The sequence below is a fragment of the Zootoca vivipara genome, chromosome 12 (assembly GCF_965207765.1).
Source record: "Zootoca vivipara chromosome 12, rZooViv2.hap1.1, whole genome shotgun sequence".
Classification (NCBI taxonomy): Eukaryota; Metazoa; Chordata; class Lepidosauria; order Squamata; family Lacertidae; genus Zootoca; species Zootoca vivipara.
Window position 1 is genome coordinate 3082456 of NC_142595.1, and position 11479 is coordinate 3093934.

General features: G+C 42.5%; 1 protein-coding gene across 1 annotated transcript; it reads right to left on the minus strand.

Annotated features, from left to right (window-relative positions):
- Window positions 1–528: 528 nt before the first annotated feature.
- CHMP5 (charged multivesicular body protein 5) lies at window positions 529–11075 on the minus strand. Its single transcript, XM_035136487.3, has 8 exons — window positions 10921–11075; window positions 8041–8145; window positions 7490–7536; window positions 6713–6806; window positions 6555–6626; window positions 6076–6184; window positions 3549–3661; window positions 529–1788 (listed from the first exon to the last, which is right to left on the minus strand). Exons 1-8 carry the CDS (start codon window positions 10987–10989, stop codon window positions 1738–1740), a joined length of 660 nt encoding a protein of 219 aa, XP_034992378.1. The 5' UTR covers window positions 10990–11075; the 3' UTR covers window positions 529–1737.
- Between the last annotated feature and the right edge of the window lie 404 nt (window positions 11076–11479).

Sequence of the window (11479 nt, forward strand, 5' to 3'; positions counted from 1 at the left end):
TTTGTGTATTGTAGAATGAACACTTTCCCCCAGTGCCTGCCCTGCTTCCTTGCCACGGAAAGCTTCACCAGTTTTATTTCTGAACAGGAACGGTCTTGGTAAATAAGCATACCATTCTATGGAGCATATGTGATTATTACCTGTGCTACCTCCATTGCTTTTGAATTATGGTGCTGGAGGAGACTCTTGAGAGTCCCATGGACTGCAAGAAGATCAAACCTATCCATTCTTAAGGAAATCAGCCCTGAGTGCTCACTGGAAGGACAGATCGTGAAGCTGAGGCTCCAATACTTTGGCCACCTCATGAGAAGAGAAGACTCCCTGGAAAAGACCCTGATGTTGGGAAAGATTGAGGGCACTAGGAGAAGGGGACAACAGAGGACGAGATGGTTGGACAGTGTTCTCGAAGCTACGAACATGAGTTTGACCAAACTGCGGGAGGCAGTGCAAGACAGGAGTGCCTGGCGTGCTCTGGTCCATGGGGTCACGAAGAGTCGGACACGACTAAACGACTAAACAACAACAACCTCCATTGCCAGCCAGCCAACTGGTTTTTATTGCACAGTATCTAGTTTCCTAAAGGAATCACTGGCAATCTTTGCTATCTTTTAGGGAATCCTTCCCACGTCATCATAGCTGCTGAAGACATCACCCACCCTACAATCATCTGCAACAACCCTACACATATAGAAACGGTCTCATTGGGGTGGAAGCCTATTCACACTGACTTTGTGCAAGTGTATCCTGTTTAACTTAATGAGGAGGATATGTTTTGTAGGAAGAGATGGCGGGTGACATAGCAGTGTGGATTATTTCCTTTACCTGGCCAAGTCCAGCCCCCTGAGTATTAGCAGCTGGCCAACCCCCCCCCCCCAAGGTACACAGAGGGAGTAGTGGCTTTGACAATGGGACTTGTTGGCTGTCCTCTTGGGGGGCCACTTTAAGTGGCCCTCCCATAAAATGAGCTACTGACCAGGGTTTTAAACTAAAACATGGGGAGGGACAAAGTTCTACGGGCTTTTTTGAAATTTGGGGATTCCGAAACTCATTATATTATAAATAGTTCCCATGTAGAAATGGAAGAAACCATTTCACAAGCACTTCTACCAGCTGGAGACCAATGACATCAGAAAGTTGACATCTTGATATTTAACAATAATTGAGACAAAAGGAACTGCTCCTTAATTAAAAATCACACTATAGAGATCAAGCAACCCTAAACTGTATATAATTTAGGTCAAAATGGATTATACAATGTAATCTCCTTTGCTTGTATTTGTTACTCAGCTACATTTAAGGGCTATAGCAAATATATCCACAATAAATGGGAAATGGAAGTACTATTAGAAAATATGCATGATTAAAGCAAGCACAATAAAGTTAGTCTAAGAAATACCATCACAGTGCCCTTTGTAGTCCAGGGAAATATAAATCAAAGAAAACCATAAATAGCCCAAAGTAATTTTCAGAATAATACTACAACACTACAGGAGTGATGAAGCCAAATTTCAGAACTTGTGAACAGATCCCACTGCAGGAAAGAGTTGTACCAATTTCTTGCTGTTAATACAAAAGCTAGTAATAAAATGTCTTCAAAAGGAGGGGAATTTGTCACTCATTCACTCCACATTCCGTTATGTAGTGATATCAAGTGGTACTGGAAAGCTTTATCTGCACCACTCATGGTCTTAAGAAATTTGAAAGATGAAAAGCAGCAGTCCCTCTGGGCTAGAGAAGTTATGTTGCAGGGATCTGTGGCAATCCAAATTCATCCACCAGTACACCATCCTATGAGGAAAAGCAAACAATTGTGGTTAATAGTATAAAGTATATAAAATACCGTGTTTCTCATATTATAAGACATGTCTTATATTTATTTTTTCCTCAAAAAAACACACTATGGCTTATTTTCAAGGGATGTCTTATTTTTTTCCTTCTCCTCCTGCCGCGGCTGGCATTGCTGCTGTGCCTATCACTATGTCTTATTTTCGGGGTATGTCTTATATTCCTTGAATGCTTAGAAATCCTGCTATGGCTTATTTTATGGGTATGTCTTAAAATATGAGAAACAGGGTATGTATCAGTTAATCTTACTGACTAAATCCTGAGATACCAGCAAACAGTGAACCTACCAGTGCATCCACACTACAGGAGCCACTTATTTATTAATATTTCATCGCCATTCTAACACACTCAAGGAGGCTAGCAACAAAGGCTGATATTATGTTTGCTTGGCTAAGATAATGTAGAAGGACAACAGCTGGCAAGAGACCACCATTTAACAGGATTATCTATAATGCAACCAACATTTAGTTTGAGGCTAGCCAGAGAAATATTTCATTTTGTTTTCACATATAAATGGAGGAAGCGTCAGCCTCATTTGTCTGCCCAATGAAGGTCTAATACAGGCACCCCCAAACTTCGGCCCTCCAGATGTTTTGGACTACAATTCCCATCATCCCTGACCACAGGTCCTGTTAGCTAGGGATCATGGGAGTTGTAGGCCAAAACATCTGGAGGGCCGCAGTTTGGGGATGCCTGGTCTAATACAAATACAGGACCAGGGTGTTATGCTGCATCATAATTTTAAAGCAAGCAGCAAATAGCACTTAGGTGTACATAACATAAAAGGTTAAGACACAAGATCAATTAAAACAAACATTAAACTTTGCTTTGCACTAACCATAGCTGAGAACCCAAGCTATGATTTGAGCTTCCAGGGAAGCCATGGTGTCAAGCTATCTGCCTGCTTTTATTTTCCAGCCTCTCAGCTTTGGGAGTTTAGTCCTGTTTCTAGGGTACAGCAACCTCTTGAGGTGGCATGATGACAATAGATAGCCTGTCAACTCAAACACCGTTCCAAACTATAGCTAGCCACAAACTGTGGTTTGCAAACTCACTTCAAACCAAGGTTCTCATTCTGTCTTGCTGGCTGATTGCAAATCCTAATTTTTCAATTCCAACTTCGTGCAAAATGATTATTTATTAAATTTATATACCACCCTTCATAAGATGATCACGGGGCAGTTTGCAACATAAAACCACATGCCAAACCATAGTTACCAGTAAATTTTCTTCAACATTGTTTGACTGCCTTATTGCACTGCCCACGGCATTCACTTAATCAAATGCATTACCTGGGAAAGGGCCATAACTCAAAGCACATGTTTTGCATGCAAAAGGTCCCAGGGTTTAATGTCTGGTATCTCCAGATAAGGCAGGGAAAGATTTCTGCCTGCACCCTAGAGAACTGCTGGCAACCAGTGTAGGAAATACTGAGCTAGGTGGACCAATGTCCTGACTTGCATTATAATGCAGCTTCCAATTTTCCTTTGTACTTATACTGCTTAATTATTGGTGCTGAAGATAGAAATAGATTTCCTAATAAAAATATTATGAAATTTCCCCCCGAAGATACTTAAAAAGAAAGAAAAAAGGATGAGGGCAATAAGCCTATCCAAGCACTGTATTATATTGGGTCTGATTTTGGTGATGGTGGTGTAAATGTATTGCACATAATAATGAGGTGGGAAAGAAGAGAGACTTACTTTGTTTTTTGCTTCAGTTGGAGTTCCTTCTGGAATTGATGGAACAGATGCAGCTTCATCCAGATAGGAGCTATCCTCATCAGCTAGAAGTTCATCACCTAATGCCTCCAGCTCTAAAATTGTTGTTAGGACACAAAATGTGTATCACTTAACAGGAAAACAGGATGGCTGAACTTGCTCCAAACATGGTACAGTGGTACCTTGGTTCCAAAACTTAATCCGTTCCAGAAGTCCATTCTAAAAGCAAAGCATTCCAAAACCAAGGCAGGCTTTCCCGTAGAAAGCAACGCAAAATGGATTAATCTGCTCCAAACTTTTAAAAACAACCCCTAAAACAGCAATTTAACATGAATTTTACTATCTAACAAGACCATTTCTGGGTTAGGGTTCATTTTAGGATTGGGTTAGTGTTAAGGTAAGGATTAGAATTACGGGACCCAGGTGGCGCTGTGGGTTAAACCACAGAGTCTAGGGCTTGCTGATCAGAAGGGCGGCGGTTCGAATCCCTGCATCGGGGTGAGCTCCCGTTGCTCAGTCCCAGCTCCTGCCCACCTAGCAGTTGGAAAGCACATTAAAGTGCAAGTAGATAAATAGGGACTGCTCCGGCAGGAAGGTAAACGGCATTTTCGTGCGCTTCTCTGGTTCGCCAGAAGCAGCTTTGTCATGCTGGCCACATGACCCGGAAGCTGTCTGCGGACAAATGCCGGCTCCCTCGGCCTATAGAGCGAGATGAGCGCCGCAACCCCAGAGTCGGACACAACTGGACCTGATGGTCAGGGGCCCCTTTACCTAAGGATTAGAATTAGAGTTAGGATCAGTGCTGTTTTATGTATTCTTGTGGTTTTCATTCATTTGTGGTTGGTTTGCTTTTTTCAATCTGCTGTGTTGCTGCTTTTTCATGAGTTGCAAGTTTGTTGGCTGCTCAGCTGGAGAGGTGCAGGCTCTGTCACTTTTCCATTGAGGGATGGATGGCTGCACTCACCTCAATAGAAAGTTTAAAGGAGCATCGCATGGCAATGTGGAAACAGCCTGACAGCTGCCTCGGCAGCAGTTTAGGGGCTCTCAGATGCAGCTGCCAGGTTGCCTCCATCTTCCCCGACCCCAGCAACTATTCCGCCTGGCTGCCTTCAGGTGGTGCAGGGGCTCTGATGCTGAGGTGGGGGCTCCTTTAAACTTCTCCCTTGAGAGGAGAAGTTTAAAGGAGCCCCCAGTAATGAACCCCTCAATGGAAACTGTGACCGAGCCTGCACCTCCCCAGCTGAGCAGCCCGATCCAGCTCCTACTCCCGTGCAAGCAGGAGCGGGAGCACTCAAAACGAAAGTGTGCACTGTAAATGGAAGTGTAACACTCAAAATGGAACAGCTGGGATTCAAAAAAATTAATAATAATTCACAAATCGGAACACCTACTTCCGTGTTTGCGGTGTTCAATTTCCAAGCTGTTTGTGAACTAAGCTGTTCAAAACCAAGGTACCACTGTATATCTGATTTCAATACCTATTGTACATCACTTATAAAATGAACATTTCTGAAGAGATTGCCCTCAGCGCATAAACTCTTGAAGGAGCCCAGGAAAGCAAAAAAGATCTATAATGAAACATCTTAAAATAAAATAAAAACCACTTTAAAGATTCCCTTAACCAGTAATCTCAGGGTCGCTATGAACAGTGCCTTTCAGCCATCAACTGCCTAGTAAACAGAAATGTTTTGAGATTCTTCCTGAAAATCAATATCGAGGGACACAGATGCATCTCACCAGGGATTTTTGATTGCTAGCCAATGGTTTATCAATTTAGAAGTCACACTACTGCTGGGGTCACCAACAAGGTGCCCATGAGCACACCTGTGCCTACAAAGTTCCCAGGCTCCTGCAGGGTCTTCTCCCTGCCCCCAACCCAATGGCTGCTGACATGTTGTTTAAAAGAAGCCAAAATACACTTTTCCAGGCCTAACTGCAATCTTCCTGGGGACAGTATTCACTCCTGCAGAAAATGTGTCTCCCTCCGCACCAAAAAAGATACAATAGAAGGCTTATTTCAAGCCTACAAACCTAATCTCAATGGAGAAGAAACAATATGGGGGTTGCAGGTGGGAAGGGAAGCCAAGGATTACGCAATTAGTCTGTAAAACAGTTTTGCATTGTGGCCAACGGAAAGCTTTTTTTCCAAGAAGAATCCCTGCAGAGGATGAATCTTCATGGAGGTTGCAGCCAGGGAGAGAAGGTTAACATTTTTTACCCAAACTATACTCTCCAGAAAGATCATCCACTGCACACAAACAACAAAAAAAGGCCTGGGGAGAAAAGTGAAAACTTTTTTCAAACCCTACTTGCTGACAGAGAGGGTACACAGCTGTGGTTTGTGCATGTAGTGCCCAAAACAGTCTCTCCAGTTTGCAAATAATTTGCAAGCCAAAAAAGTTAAACATCCTTAACCTAGATTATACACAGTGTTGGAATTGAGCTTGCATTATCTGCCTGAACCCATTATGTCCTACTTTTGCACAGTTAGAATTAATTTGTAACTCACCTGCTTCCAAGTCTTCCTCATCAATTTCTGGGGTTCCATAACTACGACCCAATGCTTCCTGAATTTCACTAGCATCTTCCATCATATCTTCTAATTGGTCTTGCAAGTCCTGAAGTTTATTATGGAATATAAATCCAAATGACAGGAAGTAAGAAGTCTTATTTGATTGTGAAACAATAGTAAGCATTCATTAGGTCTTATTTATTTGCCTTAAATGAACAAAATCTTTTTAATTAACTGGACTGGTATGCAGTTCAGATATACATTCTGCTTTTGCCTTTCTTTTTCGCTCACAAAAAGTTTTAGCCTCTAAAACAGTTTGGCTCATATAAAATACTATCTGTTCCTTGGGACAGATATAAAAATAAAGACACATTCCAAAGGAAGAGGCATTATAAAAGAGGTTCTCTAATTCATATTTAAGTGTAAACATGTTGTAGAATCATCATGTTTATTTTTCAGGCAACACTGAAACTTACCTCAATCTGATCAATTTTTACTTGCTTGTAAGCCTTTTTCATTTCCTTCGCTCCCAGTTTCATGGCATCAACCTAGAGAAGTAGCCAGGTGAAATATTAAGACCCACTATAACACATACATAAATGCAAGTAAAAATTTAAATGAAAACCAAAGTTACCGTTGTTTTTGTATCTTTCAGAGACTGGATGGTATAATTGGCTTGCTCCATATTGAAAGACTGTTGAGCAAGGTTATCTCGCTGGTTTTCATACCTATAGTCAAGACACAAAGCTTTCAGACCCTGAGTCATGTTAACTCGCAACCAGAGCTGCTCTCTTTTCTCCATTCCAGAGATTACTGTTATTATACTGTATATTTATACCCCCCCTTTTTCCATGACAGGCGATCAAGAATACTGTAGGAAATCTGAAGTTTGATCCCAAAGAAAGGAAAATTCATACTACTAGGTGACACCAACTGTACTGTAGACAACTTTATTCTCCAGTTTCAAATCAGTGAAGGAAGAAGGTTGAGCTGAAAACTGCGAAATGGGTTGCTTATCCTCCGTATGTCCAAGAAACATGGCTCCCCCTGCATATTGAGTTTCCTCCCAATGCCCCAACTTGGTGTCCATTTACATCTATCTCTCTTTCTGCTAGCATGCAATGGTGCAGCTGGCTGGGACTGAGGCCACAGCCTCTGCTACAAGTGGAAGTATTTGGCTGTGACTATAGCCAGGAAACATCACAGTGTAAGAAACACCCCATTATAGCAACTTAGGGCTGGTGGGGTTCCACATTTTCTGCATGAGCCATAAAACTTGGGGAATGGTCGAGTAGCGGCAGTGGTAGTCTAGTTAACTAAGAGAAGCCAAAAGTTAAGGGCATGTGTTTCCACTCCTTTCAAATTAGTACTCCGTTTCAAAAAATAAAGTTGAAGAGAGTATGAAACTTACATTCGCTTCTGTTTTAAGACTCTCAGGGCTTTCTGCTTTACCATGTTCTAGAGAAAAGGTAACAATCAGATGTCAACGCCAAGGATTAACTGCTGAATGCAAAATTTAAAAAGTCAAGATTGCTTACTTTTGAGATTTATATACCATATTTCCATACAAACATCTAAGGAGGTTTACAAGCACAATTGAGAATGTACTTCATGCTGAAGCCTATCCAATGAACCAGTAAAATTTGCAAGCCTAAATAACTAGTAGCTCCCTAGTATTACTTACTTACATATATTTTTTGAACCCATCCTTCCTCTTTGTTCCCCACCTACCTCTTTTCATCCTGAAAACCACCTTGTGAGGTAAATCAGAGAAAATGCCACTGGCCTATGGCCACCCAGTGTGCCCTACACATTAGGTATTTGTTGAACCCCCTGCATGACACAGGCCTCAGACACTGATAAACAATTGTGGACATTCACCAACATTTAAAAAAAACCTGGAAAACTAGTTTTCATGTCACATGGCTTGAGCGGCCTCACCCTAAATTGTTCACATCTTACCTTTGCAGGCCCCTCCCTCATTTTCTTCATTTGATCTTTGTATTTCACCAGTTCTGCATCAAGCCTGGAAATTTTCTTGTCAATAGATTCTGCTCTGCTATCCACCTTTAGCAAAAGGAAAGATGAGGAAGAGGGAAAAAAAAGTTCAGTTATGAATGACGAAAGAATCAATACTCTCTAGCCAGGCAAGGGAATGTTTGGAAGCACACACACCCTACCATGCAATAACAGGCCACTTGGGGCAAGGGGTAAGCTGGGACCACCATTGTCCACTCACCCCCTTAAAGAAAAGTAGCTGCTATAAAAAGTAAGGAATGTGTAAACAAGCAAACTTCCTTTGCCATAATCTTGGCTTGGATCCAAAGAGCTACATAGGCACATCCAAAGGGAGGAATACGCCCAGTGAGATATTGATTACTCTTTGAACAGTAAAAATAAAAATGTCATATCACAACAGCTGTCGGAACAACCCTCAGCTTCAAAAATAATCTGCTATGTAGCATGAGGGACTGCTGCTCAAGAAATAGGGGCCCAAAGCAGTCATAGCAGGTGAAAGCAGTTGCAACCCTTCGGATCCTGGCCATTCTTTCAAAATACAAAAGTGTTGCAGTATATTCAGTGGAGATACAAAACATTTTAAATTATGACCAAAGGCAACATACTCGCCCTCTGTGCTCAAAACAAGTTTTAAAAAAATCATTTGTTTTAGACATTTTATTTTAGTGATGACATTTGTCTTTGCCAAGTGAATATACTAAGTTTAGAGGCAGTGGAGAGGATAAGAAAGATCTGTAGGGTGTTTGCGGATGGAGTGGGAAAAGAGGATGGGTTGGAAAGAATAAAACAATACTGCCCAACGTTCCATGAACAGGAAAAACACATAGCAACCATATACAGTCCCAAAGCACTCAACACTGCCTCATAACCAGATTTCATCTCATCGATTCAGACAACAATGAAGACCTTGGGGACTAACCCCACAATTCTCTGATATGCGGGAAATGAGTGCATGGGGAAGGGAGGGGGTCATGAGAGTGCTTTCATTTCAACAATGAAGCATATCTTGCAAAGCATCCTTGTCTAAAACAACTGATCCTACAGGAAGAGAAAGATAATGATAGATTAGGTTTGCAACTCGTCACCTGCAGAAAGAATGAATCAACTCTAGGTGTCCAGACACAACCGTATGTGTTCACTTCCCATATGTAGCCTCTGTGAGAGACTTACACTAACAGCAGTGACCAGAGGAGGAATGACCACTGGGAGAAACACAGAGAGAAGAGACGCCATGGCTTATGTGCACCAGCACAACCAGAGACTTTCATCTGTCCCAGTTGCAACAAAACAGGTCTCTTCTTGTATCAGTCTCTATAGCTGCAGCCAGATTGTTGACTGGGGCTGGTTATAGGAAGCAGACAACCCCCTTGCCAAAACAGCTCCACCGGCTACCAGTCTGTTTCTGGGCAAATTCAAAGTGCTGGTTATCACCCATAAAGCCCAACACGGCTTAGCGCCAAGCTATCTGAAAGACCTTATTCCCACATATGTACCAGCCCGAGGTTTGAGAACTTCAAGGCCACCCTCACAGGCATGCTTGGTGGGGAAGCGGGAGAGGGTCTTCTCGGTGGTGGCAGCTCCCCAACAACTTTGGAACTCTCTCCCTGGAGAAGCTGAAATGGCTCTTTCCTTGCTGTCCTTCCACCAACTTCTTCTTCCAACAGGCTTTTGGGAACTGACTGCTTACAAGGAAAGAGCTGGTGCCATGCTATTTTATTGTGATTATTTGTATGTTTATTTTTAATGGATCTTATATGTATAGTGTTTCTTCTATTTTAATGTTTAATTGTTTTTAATTGTTTTTTTATTTTAAAAAAGGTTTTTAGCTGTTCTTAATTTTTAAGTGTGATCCACCACAAGTCCCTGTCAGGGAAAAAGGCGAGGTATAAATAAGTATATAATAATAACAGTGAATATGTTATTGACCCAACAGGTTTTGGGAACAGCTGTTTATAACGAACAGGCTGTGCAGTTTTTATTGTGATTGCCTGTATCTTTTTAATAGCTCTTTGAGATATATCCACTTAACTTATATTAATTCTTAATCCTTTTTCAATTATTGCTTCCCCACCCTCATGTTTTTACCCATTCTAATTTTTAGTTCATAAACTACCTTGAATGCCTGTCAGGGGAAAAGGCAGAGTATAACTAAATATATAAATAACAATAACAATAAGTTGTTAATCCGCCACGGTATGTGTGTTTAAATTCTTTTTAATGCTTCTTGCTCTTTCTTTCTGTTTTTAGTTATCCTTATTTTCACCCATAAGTTGTGTTGTAAGGGGGATAAGGCACAGTACAGATGTAGTAGTGCAGTTGCCAGACTCAATAGAGGACAGGACTTCTGTGCCTTTAATTGCCCTGCTCTCTTTTGAGTCTGGAAACCTTAAAGAGAAACCAGCAGACCCTTTGTTTGGGTCTGCTGGTTTCTCTTTTAAGGTTTCTAGACTCAAAAGAGAGCAGGGCAATTAAAGGCACAGACGTCCTGTCCACGATTGAGTCTGGCAACCCTATGTAGTAGTAGTAGTAGTAGTAATAATAATAATAATAATAATAATAATAATAATAATAATAATAATAATAACGGGCGGCTTCCAGCGCTCTGCGATTCCTCTGTAAAGCTCAGACCCTAGAGCAGTCGGGATCAAGTGATCCACTGGCGATGGGGGGGGCGTGATCTACTTTCTACCCCCCTCACTCTCCCCCCCCCTTCAGGCCTGGCAAAGCGAAGGCTCCGCATCATTCCTGCGGGACCCCGAGGTGGGGGGGATGTAGGCTCGGTTTCTACAGCAACGGGACGCCCCCCGAATCAAGGGCACCCACCGTGCCGATGCAGTCCGTCAGGTTCGGAGGCGGCGCCTTGGGCTTCGACTTTCCGAAGAAGCGGTTCATCTTGGTTGGAGGCGCCGCGAGACGAGCAAGATCGCAGTGGGGGCTCCTTCAGGAAGACCGACGCCGCCGAAGGCAACACAGCACCCGGAAGCAACCGGCGGCGCCCGCCAATCAGAAGCGCGGAAGTGTGGGGGGCGGGGAGAACAGGGGTGCCACGTGATGCTTTACGTCATCAAAAGCGACGCCTTAACGAAAGGCGGAAGGAACCTCGCGCAGACGCCCTGCCCTCAGGGGAAGGGGCTCTGAGGGCGGGTGCTCTATTTACTTTATTCACTGTATTTGCCTTATTTATTTACTGTTTAGTTATTGTTGCCGTTTGCTTGTACATCCCTAGAATGACGGGGTTGTGCCTTATTGAAATACCGTAGGTGGGGCACGAATAAGTTCTGTTATCGGAATCCGACCTGAGGAGAGGGGGTGAGACTGGCAATGGTCAAGGAATGTTGTTAATATTATTTATTGCATTAATATATCCCGTCTGTTTTTGTTC